The sequence below is a fragment of the Scyliorhinus canicula genome, chromosome 16 (genome assembly GCF_902713615.1).
Source record: "Scyliorhinus canicula chromosome 16, sScyCan1.1, whole genome shotgun sequence".
In the NCBI taxonomy this organism is placed as follows: Eukaryota; Metazoa; Chordata; class Chondrichthyes; order Carcharhiniformes; family Scyliorhinidae; genus Scyliorhinus; species Scyliorhinus canicula.
Genome location: NC_052161.1, coordinates 106,298,935 through 106,315,010, shown reverse-complemented (window position 1 = coordinate 106,315,010; position 16,076 = coordinate 106,298,935). Strand labels below are relative to the sequence as shown.

The 16,076-nt window shown below is 47.9% G+C and overlaps 1 protein-coding gene across 2 annotated transcripts in view; it reads left to right on the top strand.

Annotated features, from left to right (window-relative positions):
* mtor (mechanistic target of rapamycin kinase) overlaps positions 1-16,076 on the top strand; it is a 342,907-nt gene that overhangs the window by 292,698 nt on the left and 34,133 nt on the right. For both annotated transcript variants that reach the window (XM_038821832.1, XM_038821833.1), the window contains 5 exons: positions 1,765-1,861; positions 3,596-3,694; positions 4,467-4,589; positions 8,021-8,203; positions 15,529-15,663. In XM_038821832.1, coding sequence (XP_038677760.1) covers positions 1,765-1,861; positions 3,596-3,694; positions 4,467-4,589; positions 8,021-8,203; positions 15,529-15,663 — 637 coding nt within the window. The remainder of the gene's footprint in view (positions 1-1,764; positions 1,862-3,595; positions 3,695-4,466; positions 4,590-8,020; positions 8,204-15,528; positions 15,664-16,076) is intronic.

Here is a 16,076-nt window from a genome sequence, read left to right as displayed (position 1 = left end):
TAAACCTTCCCCTGATGTTTGTATGTTCAAGCAGTAGTGGCATGAATTAAATGATACAGGATAATAGAAAACAGTTACCAGGACTATGGGATTTGAGACATGTTGACTTGATGTCGGTGTGCACAATGGAAAAGTACTAACTTTCACGTTCTTATTGCGTACTGCGGACTTACAATGTACTGTCCTCTTCCCAAAAATACCATTTATCATCTTTCTGAATGACAATGCCAACAATTTTGCACTGTAGCCCATACCAAGCTGGAACTGGATTGATACCTTCCAAACTCATTTTACACAACAATTTTGCAACCAGCGCGTAGAGGAGGATTTCATCCTGTTTGTCTGCACAGGATTGAAAACAGAGATCCAAGAGCAGTATGCTGCTCCAGTACACCATCCACCCTTTTTTATTTAATTTATTTGCGGATTGGGAAGGTGCTGACGAAATGGAGTAAGTAGTTGCAGTGCAGCTTGTGGATGGCATACCCTACTACTACTGTGCATCGGTGGTGAAGGGAGTGTATGTTTAAGGTGGTAGATGGAATGCCAATCAAACGGCTGCTTTGTCCTGGAGGGTGCCCAGCTTCTTCAGTGATGTTGGAGCTGTGCTCATCCAGGCAATTGAGACTGTCCCATCAGAGGGAAGGTTATTGACAAAACAGATGAAGATGGTTGAGCCCAGGACACTACCCTGAGAAACTCCTGCAGTGATGTCCAGGAGCTGAGATGATTGCCATCCAACAACCACAATGTCTTCCATTGTGACAGGTATGACTCCAGCCAGCGGAGAGTATTCCCCCTGATTCCCATTGACTTCAGTTTTGCTGGGGATCCTTGATGCCTCACTCAGTCAAGGGCAGTCACCCCACCTCACCTCTGGAGTTCAGCTCTTTTGCCCATGTTTGAACCAAAGCTGTAATGAGGTCAGGAGCTGGGTGGCCATAACAGAACCCAAACTGAGCATCAGTGAGCAGGTTATTGCAAAGCGAGTGCCACTTGATAACACTGTTGATGACCCCTTTCATCACTTTCCTGATGATCAAGATTAGACTGATGGGTCGGGTTGGATTTGTCCTGCTTTTTGTTTACAGGACGTCCCTGGCCAATATTCCACATTACCTGGTAGAGCCAGTGTTGGAGCTGCACTCGAACAGCTTGGCTAGGGGCGTGGAAAGTTCTGGAGCACCAGCCTTCAGCTACTGCTAAAATATTGTCAGGGCCCATTTATCCAGTGCCTTCAGTCATTTCTTTATGTCATGTGGAGTGAATACAATTGGCTGAAGGCTGACATCTGTGATGCCAGGAACCTTGGGAATTGGCCAAGCTCATCCACTTGCCACTTTTGACTGAAGGTTGTTGCAAACTTCAACCTCACCTTTTGCACTGATGTGCTGGCCTCCTCTATCATTGAGGATGGGGATATTTGTGAACTTCTTCCTCCCATTAGTTGTTGAATTGTCTACGTTCATTCAAGATTGAATGTGGCAGGACTTCAGAGCCTAGAGCTGATTTGTTGGTTGTGGGATCTCTTAACTCTGTTTAATCGCATGCTGCTTATGCCATTTGGCACGCAAGTAGTCCTGTGTTGCAGCTTCACCAGGTTGACACTTCATGTTGAGGTATGCCTGGTACTGTTCCTGGCATGCCCTCCTACACTTTTCTTTGAACTCCCCAGCAAAGCATTGTGTCCCTTTTAATTGTTTCAGATGTTAAGTTTAAAAAGTAAAGCAGTTTAGCTGTGATGAATACCTCTTGTTTTTATAGAGTTCTAACACTATGGTTTGATTACGGACACTGGCCTGACGTGAACGAGGCTCTCGTTGAGGGGATCAAAACTATCCAAATTGACACCTGGTTGCAGGTATGTAAGCTCCTGTCAGTTCAGACAGTGAGATTAGTTACTTTAACCTGCAAGTATGAGCGGCACAGTGGCGCAGTATTTAGCACTGCTGCCTACAGCGCTGAGGACCCGGGTTCGATCCTGGCCCTGGATCACTGTGGAGTTTGCACATTATCCCTGTGTCTGCGTGGGCCTCACCCGCACAACCCAAAGATGTGCAGGTAGGTGGATTGGCCACACTAAATTGCCCTTTGATTGAGGGGAAAAAAATGTTTTTTTAAATCAACCTGCAAGTACAAGTGTCAAAATAACAGTGGTGTATTAGAGAGTGTGGTTCATGGTAATAAATTAAAATGTTCTAAATGCACAGCAAATCCATCAGCATCAGACAAAATGACAGCACTGGTGAAGGGTTCCAACTGAAACATGAATCTGTCATTCTTCCTGCCAAATGTTAAGGAACCTGCAAATCCACCGTTTTGAGCTTCCTCTTTATAGTTAATTAAAATTAATTGTCATTTTGAGTTCTAATAATTATCTTTCATTAGCATTTCCACGTTTACGTGTGTGGGGTGCTCTCATCCAGCTGCACAATCTAAAATCAGTGAAAGTAAACAGTGCAGGATATTGCATGTCAGCCCTGAAATTAAAATACTCTAAAATAATAGTTAGGGCTGGGTTGCTGTATTCTCCAGTCCATCATCTAAAAAGCGGATCAGGAACCTGCCCACTCAAAAAGCTGGCTTTCCTACAGCTATTTTACGTTCGACATGGGTCATTAATTGGCTCACGGTGAGACTTCCACCCCATTTGGAGAGGAAGCCCTATATCTGCAGCTCTATAGTGCCAGCGGTGCCAGGTTTAAGTAGTGACCACTATTGGGTCTATAGCCAATCCATGAAGAAGAATAAGTCACACTGAAGGTAAATCCAGGGTATTAGCAGAGCCATTTTCGTGGGCACAAGAGAGGGTGGTGAGTACCAGGCCTCTGCCGCAGGTAAACTAATGGCGGGGCCAGGATGAGGCACTTAAGTGGCCATTAATTGGGAGAGAGGTTGTGGATAGGCGGGAAGGCAGCAGACCACCTGCATTTTATGAGCACCCTCCTGCCTTCAAGCATGCTGCATCCAACCCCATAGTATGGGAAAGCCCTAATGTGTCACTTTCTTTAGAGGAAGTTATGTTTCTATATGTTAATGTAACCTTCAAGTGAATATTTACTAATAGCCTTCTCTATAATGGTTCTACAATTTTAATTACAATCTTAACATTTTAGAACTGACCATTGAGTAAGGCAGTGACAATACATCTTTGATGACCTGATGGATAAATGCACCATCAGGTGTAGCAGTATGTTTTATCAGAGCTTCAACATTCAATCCTCTGCAGTGCTGAGTTAATGAAGTTCTGCTCGAGTTGGATAAATATGTTGGTGTAAACTTTCTGCTTTACTTGCCACGAATGCTGAGACAGTGAACTTTGGATCAAGAGTGACTCTAATAGATGCATCCTCCAAAGACAATGGACCAGTGATGACCAGTGCTCCACAGACTGCAGGAGCTGTTATTCTACGCTGGAGTTATACCCGGCAAGACAGCCCCTTCGGAAGTGGGAATTAAAATGGTGACAGGAGTGGGAGGCATAGTTCAGAATGGAAACATGTTTAACATGCAGTAAATCTTAATGTATCTTGAACTCAAGGTGCGCATCTTGCCTGTAAATTGATATTTTTTAAACAAATTGTTTCGCCTTCAGGTAATCCCTCAACTCATTGCAAGAATTGACACACCACGTGCCTTAGTGGGTCGACTTATTCACCAGCTCCTGACAGACATTGGTAGATACCATCCTCAGGTAACTATAACATCAGTTGTTTTCTTTAACTTTGCAATTATTGTTTGGAAAGATCTGTACATTTATCCAAACGTTACACTTAATTTCAGAAAACAATCTTTGCTAATGTTGTATTTTACATGGTGCTCCTCACTGTGTCGTTGAAGTAGAACATCAAGGGCAGCACGGTGGCCTAGTGGTTAGCACAACCGCCTCACGGCGCTGAGGTCCCAGGTTCGATCCTGGCTCTGGGTCACTGTCCGTGTGGAGTTTGCACATTCTCCCCGTGTCTGCGTGGGTTTCACCCCCACAACCCAAAACAAAATGTGCAGAGTAGGTGGATTGGCCACGCTAAATTGCCCCTTAATTGGAAAAAATAATTGGGTAATCTAAGTTTATAAAAAGAAAAAAAAGAAGAAGTAGAACATCATTAGATGCATTCTCAACAAAATGGAGAAGAGTTTTGTTTTTTAGGTTTACTTCACCTATTCAGTATGTTCAACATTAACCTTAGCTCAAATCTCACTGAAGCTGAAGAAATTTACTGGACTGTTAATTATTGCTTGATGGAGCAATGGCAAGTATCAAACAGAAGGTGGTCAACGTGAGAGGGAGAATTGCATTCTTAGTACCTTATCAGAAAACTACCCTTCTGTTTCTTTCTTTGATGTATTATGACCCTTTAATAAAACGAATTAATTATAATTTTATCTATTCAAGAATGTACTGCTTTGTACTTGAGGTTATATTTTCCTTTCTACATTTAATCATATATCCTTGGCTTAAACCACAGGCTCTGATTTACCCACTCACTGTCGCATCCAAGTCCACTACACCTGCTCGCCACAGTGCCGCCAATAAGATTTTGAAGAATATGTGTGAGCATAGCAACACACTGGTACAGCAGGCCGTGATGGTAAGTGGATGCCTGCAGCTTATTTAGCTGGGGTTTGGAGGGGAAGCCGAATGATAGAACATAGAATGTTTGTTTCTAATCTACCTTTCGGAGGCCGTTTGCCAAAATTTGAAAACCACCAATAGGTTATTTTTTTTAAATGTAATACGAATCTTAAGTGTCACTTTGGTTGACCTTTTCTGAACTGCCTGGATATTTATGTAGTATGACAATCAGAATTATACAAAGAACTGCAGGTGTAGCCCCACCAGTCTCAATATCACTTACTCAGCTCATTTGGCTGGACAGCTTGTTTGTGATGCGCAGCGACGTCAACAGCACAAGCTCAATTCCCGCACCATCTGAGATTATCCATGAAGGCCCTACCTTCTCAACCTTGCCCCTTGCCTGAAGTGTGGTGACCCTCAGGTTAAATCACCACCAGTCAGCTCTCTCTCAAAATAGGAGAGCAGCCTATGGCCCTCGGGAACTGTGGAGACTTTCATTTCATTCATCGCTTCCTCTGAATTGTTTTCTGTCATTCTGGCCAAATGTCTCAAGATCTATGGGGAGTAAAGTTATTTAAGTTGACAATATTACAAGTGAAGAATGTAATTTCATCAAATTTCTGCTGAATTAAGCTAAGTAAGAGTGCAGTGCAATATAGTACAATCTAATATTTCAGTAATTGGTAAATCTGGAATTCAGAAACTAATAATAAATTAGATCCAAAGTTCTAATTTTGAAATTAAAGAATAATATTTGTGTGAGAAAAGATGATCCATCCTCTAAAATATTACATTTACTAAATCATTCAAATCTATGCGGTTCTTTATGGTCCACACGAGCCTCCAGCCAAGCTACTTTATCTCACCCTCTGAACATTGCCTTCTATTACTTTTTCCCCTTTGTGCATTTATTAGGCTTTTTCTTAAATGTATCTATGTTATCTGCCACCACTATTACATGTGGTTACAGGTGCCACATTCAAACCACTGAGTAAATAGGTTTCCCCGAAGCATTTTGTTTACATCTACCCGATGAACATTTTCATCATTTTAAAGAACTCTTTCAGGTCACCCCTCTGCCTTTTCCTTTCTAGAAAAAAAAGAGGTTTAATTAACTGATGGTGTCCCTTCTGATGCCATTGTATCACCAGACATTGTATGTGAACAAGAGAAATTAGAGTTTACTGATTTAATTACCTGTTGTCTATTTTGTTTTATTTTCTTCTAAGCATCAGATATCATGTAAGGTCCTGTTTAGGAGGTGGACGTATTTGAATTTATTATTTAAAAGAGTTGAATTTTGAAGAACATAAGGAGTGTCTAATGATCTCAACTATGTTGTTGTTGACAGTTAGAAAAAATAATATGGCACTTAGGAAGGAGAACGAGGAGTACAGAGTAAAGTAAAAAGCAGGTTGTTTGAATTTTGAAAGCAAATAAAGTCTATTGGGAACAGGTACCAAGAGAGTATCAACTTTTCACCTCCACTCATTCTTTAGGGTGATTGGATATAGGGTTCCGAGTGACGTTAGTGACAGCAAAGACTGCAGCTAACTGGTTGAACAGGCAGTTCAAAAGTTCTGAGACCAGTTCTGGGGCAGCACGGTAGCATTGTGGATAGCACAATTGCTTCACAGCTCCCAGGTTCGATTCCGGCTTGGGTCACTGTCTGTGCGGAGTCTGCACATCCTCCCCGTGTGTGCGTGGGTTTCCTCCGGGTGCTCCGGTTTCCTCCCACAGTCCAAAGATGTGCAGGTTAGGTGGATTGGCCATGATAAATTGCCCTTAGTGTCCAAAATTTCCCTTAGTGTTGGGTGGGGTTACTGGGTTATGGGGATAGGGTGGAGGTGTTGACCTTGGGTAGGGTGCTCTTTCCAAGAGCCGGTGCAGACTCGATGGGCTGAATGGCCTCCTTCTGCACTGTAAATTCTATGATTTAAAAAAAAGTGAGGGGGTAGAGATAACAGTAGAAGTGAGTAGTGATAGGAAGGGAAGGGATAACGAGAGGCTAGTGGTGACATGGAAGTTGTGATAGGAGCAGGGAGTGATGGGACACACTGTCGAGGACCACCTTTTTCCCAGAAACTCAACCCCTCCTCGCTCGGGATGTAGCCTGCAGCCATTGGCTGCTTCTTTTCTACCGGAGCATGTTGTATCATACACCACATTCCAGACAAAAGGAAAATAGCAGGAGAAGTGAAAAATAGCAAGAGATGAGCAAAATGAAGAATTGAGAAGAATCAGAAAGGCAAGAGAAGATTCTAGTTGAGAGATCGGGCATTAGACCTCGTGATAGGATGAGTGAGCAATCAGTGACTTGTGAGGTCAGTGACTGTGAGGGGCAGTGGAAGGAGCTACTTTGTTTTAACATGGGACCACATTCAGGGAATTATGAGGGTCTTTCTGCTGGTTAGCACTATGTTGTGCTGTGCAAGTTCAGCATATGGCATTTGAAATTCAAAAATGGGTTCTGCAAAAAACACAGGGTCTTCATTTAAATAAATTACTGCCACAGCTAAACGTTCCTTACATGCACCTTGATGCTATCACAACTATCTTGTCCAAGATTGCAGACAGTGTATCTCTGCTGAAAATGTGCACTTGTTTCTTGCCTTTATTGAAGGGTAAGTGGTCACATAGAGACCCAAATGTATATGCTTATATTCTCCAACTGGCAATGTGCAATTCCACAACTAGTAATAAAACAAAGGTCTGAGCATTATTAGGCTCTGTAACTGGAACATTTAGCAAATGCTGTATCATAACACATAAAACTGAACAAGATTCATTGTATAACCAGAATAAAATTGAGCAGTTGTAACAATTAAATCTAACCCTGACTTTAGTACATTACATAATACTCTACACGAGTTTGAATCGTTTGCCTTGATGTATGATGTCCTTAAGGGAAGCTGGGACAAAAAATATCTTGCTTAGTAATATGATGCAAAGTTTGACTTTGCCAGGTTTTATGTTCCTATATTCAGATACAGGTACAGTGTCTCAAATCTGACTATCCAAAAACAGCATATCCAAACGTCAGGCATTTTTTTAAGCTGCCATGCATGAATTTTTATTATTATTCGATGAGTTAAATAACTTATTGTTTTTTTGGGCGAGGTGCTGGATTGGCATGGTGGTGTGCTGACTAGTTGTAACATTTGTACGCCTGTCTTTTCCTGTACTCCGAGGTCTGAGTGGCTCTTTGCCTGACCGGGCCTGAACAGCCCAGCTGGAAACTAGCAAGATCCAAAGCCAAAGTTGGTCCTCAGTTTGCCAGTTCTGAGACACTGTATCTGGTTGGCAAGAAAGGTGCATAAGCTGTCATAGCTCAACACCAAAATAATACTCAAAAGCATTGAGTTTATTGAATGTTATTTGATTCTACCGTTTTTGTATCTGTGTAATGGCAGAGTTTCCAAAAACAGGTTGTTTTCATTTCAGGTGAGTGAGGAACTTATCCGTGTTGCTATTCTGTGGCATGAAATGTGGCATGAAGGATTAGAGGAGGCATCGAGACTTTATTTCGGAGAGCGAAATGTTAAAGGGATGTTTGCTGTTCTTGAACCACTACACGCCATGATGGAGCGGGGTCCTCAAACTCTCAAAGAAACCTCCTTCAACCAGGTACAGGCCAAAACCTCAGCTACCCTCCATCATGGAATTTACTTAATCTATTTCAAACCAGTGTAGGTCTATTACTAACGAAATCCCTGTCATGTAAAGGTGGCACGGTGGCATAGTGGTTAGCATGCTGCTCACAGCACCAAGGACCCGGGTTCAATTCTGTTCTTGGGTCCCTGGCTGTGTCAGGTTTGCACCTTCTCCCTGTGTCTGCGTGGGTTTCCTCCTGCAGTCCAAAGATGTGCAGGTTAGGTGGATTGACCATGTTAAATTGCCCCTTAGTGTCCACGAATGTCCAGGTACGGTTATGGGGTTACAGGGGGAGGGTGGAGTGTAATTGGGTAATTCATTCGAAGGGTCAGTGCAGACTCGATGGGCCGAATAGCCTCCTGCACTGTTAGGATTTTATGATCAGTGGCATTGCAAAATAGGCTGGGTTGGCCTTGCAGCTGTCTCTTCCAATAGAATCTCAAACTCATCACATCGCCTGAAAACAGCACACAACTCCAGCAAGAACTTCCAAGAAGAGAACATTAAAACTTGTCCCTCTTGAAAGAAAGAAATAAAAATAATATTACAGACACCACCTCCAATACTCTTCTTAAAGCAGTTACAAAAACGATTCCACGTGAAGTTAAATGTACTTAATCCAACAGTTTGGTTCTACTTGTATTTTCCTTTCAGTAAGTGATTGTAACAAATATTTAAACAAATCATTCAGTTACAACTGAGTTCACTTGTCACGTATTTTTTTTTTTTTTTAAATAATTTTTATTGAAAGAGTTTTTCCATACAGACATTTACCCCTACTAATTTTTAAATTATTTACAACACAATCCCTCTAGGCAAATGTCCCTCCCTCGCCCGCCCTCTCGCGCGCACCAGTCCTCCCCCCCCCCCCCAGGCAACCTTAACAACCAAGGCAGCCTACAGTTTCAGACATGAGCAGCGAGCAGGCTTGCCCGCGTTACAGTCGTGCGTGTCCCCCCACGCCCCTTGCTGCCCTCCCCTCCCCCCCCTCCCCCCCCCCCCCCCCCGGGTTGCTGCTGCCACGACCCCGAACGTCTATCTCTGATCTAAAAAGTCAAGGAAAGGTTGCCACCGCCTGGCGAATCCCTGTACCGACCCTCTCAGGGCAAATTTGATCCTTTCTAGCTGAATATAGCTAGCCATATCGTTAATCCAAGTTTCAACGCTTGGAGGCCTCGCGTCCTTCCATTGAATTAATATCCTTCGTCGAGCCACTAGGGACGCAAAGGCCAGTATTCCGGCCTCCCTAGCCTCCTGTACCCCCGGTTCTACCCCGACCCCAAAGATCGCAAGCCCCCATCCTGGTTTGACCCTGGACCCCACCACCTTCGACACCGTCCTTGCCACCCCCTTCCAGAACCCTTCCAGCACCGGACATGCCCAGAACATATGCACATGGTTCGCTGGGCTTCCCAGACATCTGACACACCTGTCCTCACCCCCAAAGAACCGGCTCATCCTTGTCCCCGTCATGTGAGCTCTATGCAGCACCTTAAATTGAATGAGGCTCAGTCTCGCACACGAGGAGGAAGAGTTGACCTTCTCCAGTGCATCCGCCCACGTCCCGTCTTCTATCTGCTCTCCCAGCTCCCCTTCCCACTTGGCTTTCAGCTCCTCCCCCGATGCTGCTTCCGCCTCCTGCATTATCTTGTAGATGTCTGATATCTTCCCCCCTCCGACCCAGACCCCCGAGAGCACCCTATCACTCGCCCCCTTACTGGGGAGCAGGGGAAACCCCTCCACCTGCCGCCTAGCAAATGCCTTCACTTGTAAATATCTGAACATGTTTCCCGGGGGGAGCTCAAACTTCTCCTCCAGCCCTCCCAGGCTCGCAAACCTCCCCTCTATAAACAGGTCCTTCAGCTGCCGTATGCCCACCCTGTACCAGCTCTGAAATCCCCCGTCGATGTTCCCCGGGATGAATCTATGGTTCCCTCTTATTGGCGCCGCCAACAGACCTCCCATTTCACCCCTATGTCGCCTCCACTGCCCCCATATCTTGAGGGTGGCCGCCACCACCGGGCTCGTGGTGTACCTCGTGGGGGGGAGCGGCCATGGTGCCGTTACTAGGGCCCCCAGGCTTGTGTTGCCACAGGACGCCCTCTCCATTCGTTTCCAAGCTGCCCCCTCCCCTTCCATCATCCACTTGCGCACCATTGACACATTTGCCGCCCAGTAGTACCCCGAGAGATTGGGCAGTGCCAGCCCTCCACTGTCCCTACTCCGCTCCAAAAAGACCCTCCTCACCCTTGGGGTGCCATGCGCCCACACGTAGCTCATGATGCTACTCGTCACCTTTTTGAAGAAGGCCCTAGGGAGGAAGATGGGCAAGCACTGAAATAAAAACAAGAACCTTGGGAGGACCGTCATTTTGATTGACTGCACCCTCCCCGCCAGCGACAACGGTACCATGTCCCACCTCTTAAACTCCTCCTCCATCTGTTCCACCAGCCTGGAAAAGTTCAACTTGTGGAGGGTCCCCCAGTTCCTTGCCACCTGCACCCCTAAGTACCTAAAGCTCTTTCCTGCTCGCTTGAAGGGGAGTCTCCCAATACCCTCTCCCTGGTCCCCCGGGTGTATCACAAAAACCTCGCTTTTGCCCAAATTTAATTTGTACCCCGAAAAGTCCCCAAACTCTGCTAATAGTTCCATTATCTCCGGCATTCCCCCTTCTGGGTCTGCCACGTACAGCAGTAGATCATCCGCATACAGCGATACTCGATGTTCCTCCCCTCCCCTAGTCAGTCCTCTCCACCCCCCTGAACCCCTCAGTGCCATCGCCAACGGTTCAATCGCCAGTGCGAAAAGTAGGGGGGATAGGGGACATCCCTGCCTGGTCCCTCGGTGGAGCCCGAAATACTCCGACCTCCTCCCGTTTGTCACTACACTCGCCGTCGGGGCCGAGTAGAGCAACTTCACCCACTTAATAAACCCTTCCCCAAACCCAAACCGTTTCAACGTCTCCCACAGGTACTCCCACTCCACCCTATCGAATGCCTTCTCCGCGTCCAGCGCTACCACTATCTCAGCCTCCCCCTCCACTGCCGGCATCATAATTACATTCAGCAATCTCCGCACGTTCGTGTTGAGCTGCCGCCCCTTCACGAACCCCGTCTGGTCCTCATGGATTACCCCTGGCACACAATCCTCTATTCTAGCTGCCAGGATCTTTGCCAGCAACTTGGCATCCACGTTCAGAAGCGAGATAGGCCTGTAGGACCCGCACTGCACGGGGTCTTTATCCCGCTTCAATATCAGGGAGATCAGAGCCTGCGACATTGTCGGGGGCAGAACCCCCCCCTCTCGCGCCTCATTAAAGGCTCGTACCAGTACCGGTCCCACCAAGTCCACATTTTTCTTATAGAATTCCACCGGGAACCCATCTGGCCCCGACGCCTTCCCCGCTTGCATCTGACCTATTCCCTTGACTAGCTCCTCTAGCCCTATTGGCGCCCCCAGCCCTTCTACCAGCCCCTCCTGGACCCTTGGGAACCTCAATTTGTTTAGGAAGTCCTCCATTCCCCCTCTCCTTGTCGGCGGCTCAGACCGATACAACTCCTTGTAAAAATCCCTGAAGACCCCGTTCACTTCTTGCCCCTTCTGCACTACCTTCCCGCCCCTCTCCTTCACTCCCCCAATCTCCCTAGCCGCATCTCGTTTGCGAAGCTGGTGTGCCAGCATCCTGCTCGCCTTTTCCCCATACTCATAGACCGCGCCCTGTGCCCTTCTCCACTGCGTCTCTGCCTTCCTGGTGGTCAGCAGGTCGAACTTGACCTGCAGGCTGCGCCGTTCTTCCAGCAGCCCCTCCTCTGGTGCCTCCGCATATCTCCTATCCACTTCCAATAGCTCCCCCACCAGCCTCTCCCTCTCCTGCCTCTCCTTTCTTTCTCTATGCGCCCTTATGGAGATCAGCTCTCCCCTGATCACTGCCTTCAGGGCCTCCCAGACCATCCCCACCTGCACCTCACCCGTGTCATTCAAGTCCAGATAGCTCTCAATGCTCTTCCGGACCCTTTTACACACCTCGTCGTCCGCTAACAGCCCCACATCCAGCCGCCACAGCGGGCGCTGGTCCCGCGCCTCCCCCATTTCCACATCCACCCAATGCGGTGCATGATCAGAGATCGCAATGGCCGAGTACTCAGCTTCCCGTACCCTCGGGATCAGCCCCCTGCTCAACACGAAGAAATCGATTCTGGAGTACACTCTATGGACGTGGGAGAAAAAGGAATACTCCCTCGCCCTCGGCCTACCAAACCTCCATGGGTCTACTCCTCCCATCTGCTCCATGTACCCCCTCAGCACTTCTGCCGCTGCCGGCCTCCTATTGGTCCTTGCGCTCGATCTGTCTAGCCCGGGGTCCAGCACTGTGTTAAAGTCCCCCCCCATGATCAAGCCCCCTGCCTCCAGTCCCGGAATGAGGCCCAATAGGCGCCTCATAAAACCCGCGTCATCCCAGTTCGGGGCATATACGTTGACCATCACCACTTTCTCCCCCTGCAGCTTACCCTTCACCATCACATACCTACCCTCCTTATCCGCCACCACCTCCTCCGCCACGAACGACACCCTCTTTCCCACCAGAATCGCCACCCCCCGGTTCTTTGCGTCCAATCCAGAGTGGAACACCTGTCCCACCCACCCCCTTCTCAGGCGAACCTGGTCCACTACCTTCAAATGGGTCTCCTGTAACATTGCTACATCAGCCTTCAGTCCCTTCAGGTGTGAGAATACCCTTGATCTCTTGACCGGCCCATTCAACCCCCTCACGTTCCAAGTGATCAGCCGGGTCGCGGGACGACCCGCCCCCTTCCCCTGCCGATTAGCCATGTCCTGTTCCCTGCTCGCCCCGGGTCGACCCTCCCCTTCTGACCCGCTCCCCATGGCGATGTCCCCCCCCCCCCACCTCTCCAGTCCTCCACTTCCCGTTTCTGGTCTTTTCAGCAGCAACCCGGTGTCCCTCCCTAACCCCCCTCCCCCCCCCCCAGGCTAGGACCCCTCCTAGCCGCGATGTACCCTCCATCGTACTCCCGTAAGTCAGCTGGTTCACGCTGACCCGGCTGCTCCTGCCCCACTCCGACTCCCCCCGGCTCGGGGGGGGGGGCCTCCCCCCCCCTTGCCACTCCTCCCTGGCCCCGCTCCAGCGCGGGAAAGGTCGCCATTGCTAGCCACGCCCCGCACTCCTCCCCTCCCCCCTCCTCTGCCCCGCGCGCGGGAAAACAGAGGAAAGCCCGCGCTTTCGCCCTGCCACACCCCACCCCGCCATCTTCAGTTCCACCCCCGTCCCCGTCCATGCCTGTAAAAGAACCCCCCCTAGGAGCCCATATCCCCGATCTGCTCTCCCCCCCGTCCCACCTCCCCAACTTAACATTATAAATAACAGATAAATAACAAATAACAATGTACTTAACAGTCGCCCTCTACCAAACAGCATAAATAACCATAAATAACCATGAATAACCACAATAACAATAACTAAGGGAAGTTGGCAAAGGGGGAAAAAACATCAGAAGAAAAACCACAGCAAGAGTTCAAAATCCAAACAAAGAATTCAGCTGAAAGTACCCGAGCGGCTACGGCCGCCAAGTATCCCCTGGGTCTAATTCGAGTCCAGTTTCTCTTCCTGTACAAAGGCCCACGCCTCCTCTGGGGACTCAAAATAGTGGTGTTGGTTCCTGTAGGTGACCCACAAGCGCGCTGGCTGCAGCATTCCGAACCTGATCCGTTTTGCATGTAGCACCGCCTTCGTCCGGTTGTACCGGGCCCGCCGCTTTGCCACCTCCGCACTCCAGTCCTGGTAGACCCTCACCGTCGAATTCTCCCACTTGCTGCTCCTTTCCCTCTTGGCCCACTCCAGCACTCTCTCCCGATCGCTGAGTCGCTGGAACCGCACCAGCACCGCCCTCGGGGGCTCATTTGCTCTTGGCCTCCTAGCCATGACCCTGTAGGCCTCTTCCAGCTCCAGGGGCGAAGGGACGGCCCCTGCCCCCATCAGGGAGCTCAGCATTTCTGCTACATATCCCGGGAGGTCTGACCCCTCCAGGCCTTCTGCCAGGCCCAAGATCCTCAGGTTCTTCCGCCTCATTCGGGTATCCAGCTCCTCAAAACGGCTCTGCCATTTCAGGTGGAGTGCCTCGTGCACCTCTACCTTTCCCACGAGGACCGTGGCCTCCTCCTCCCTCACAGTCATCTCCTGTTGCAGCTCCCGAATCGACGCCTCTTGGGTCGCCTGGGCTCCCATCAGCCTGGTGGTCGTCGCATTCATTGACTCCAAGAGCTCCATTTTCAGCTCCGTAAAGAAGCGCAGGAGAGCGGCCTGCTGCTCCTCCGCCCATTTCCTCCATTCCTCGGGTGCTCCACCGGCCGCCATTTTGGTCTTCTTCCCCCGCTTTTTTTTGGGAGCTGCTGTTGCTTTCTTTACCACCCCACTCCGGGTACCGACCATAAAGTTGGTCTGGTTCTCTTCAGGGAGCCTTCCCCCACCGGGATTTGTCCTTACAGCGCCGTTGGGGCCCTCCAATCGGCCCGAAAACACCTTTGTAGCAGGAGCAGCCAAACGTGCGACTTAGCTGGTCATAGCCGCAACCGGAAGTGACTTGTCACGTATTTTTATTGTTGAAGTCATTATCTCCTTAATGGATCATTCTCCAAAGCAAAACGAAAACAAGTATTTATTTTCAAACTACAACCTTTCAATAGTGGCTGGCCAGCTGCTTGACACACCGTAAAAAGTGTTTTTGTTGTCCATTGGATGAGCAACACGGGATACCTCCTGTATTATTGATCAATCATAATAAAGTACAGGAGAAGGTAAAGGAAGATGTGTGACAGTTGTTTAAACAATGAAAGAAATGGAAATAGTACAGTTGAAGGATTTTGTACATAACTCTGATCAGAGAACTAAAGAAGCGAGTGAATTATGGTTTTGATGGTAACTCCTCACATTAACTGAAGATACCTGCCACCTAGTGGAGTAAATGCCACCTTGCATGTCCTCGCAGCAGAAAAGAGCAGATTCCGAATATGGGGTTGGATATTGATGCACGGGATGGAGAAAGGAATTTTAAATTGCTCAGAGTCTATCCTGACAGATCAAAGAGAATTGTTTGAGCTGAGTACATTGAGTGACTTGACGTTGCATTATATTCTCACTATGTACTGTGAGTAATCTTCTTGGAAAGTAACAGCAGTATTCTAATATAAAACTAAGATGTTTGGCAAAAACAAATCTATCCTTGAAGGGAATGTTTGCTTTAATTGGTATTCAACTGACACGTGTCAAATTCATCCTTTCACAGGCATACGGCAGGGACTTGATGGAGGCTCAGGAATGGTGCCGAAAGTATATGAGATCAGGCAATGTGAAGGACCTAACCCAAGCTTGGGACCTCTACTATCATGTATTCCGACGCATTTCGAAACAGCTTCCACAGGTTGGTGCTCTGATTTCATGATAAGTGTTACCATTCTTCTTAGGGTGGCACGGTGGCGCAGTGGTGACTGCTGCCTCACGGTGCCGAGGACCCGGGTTCAATCCCAGCCCCGGGTCACTGTCCGTGTGGAGTTTGCACATTCTCCCCGTGTCTGCATGGGTTTCGCCCCTACAACGCAAAGATGTGCTGGGTAGGTGGATTGGTCACGCTAAATTGCCCCTTAATTGGTAAAAAAAGAATTGGGTACTCCAAATTTGTTTTTTTAAAGTGCTACATTCTTCTTCAATATATGCATACTGAATCCTACACAAGGATTGATGAAGAAGTAATATGGGTTCTTTATTTGAAGATAAGACTATATCCAGGAAGAGTTAATTGGGAGGCTATTGTGTACACATCTGACCTTGACCGCT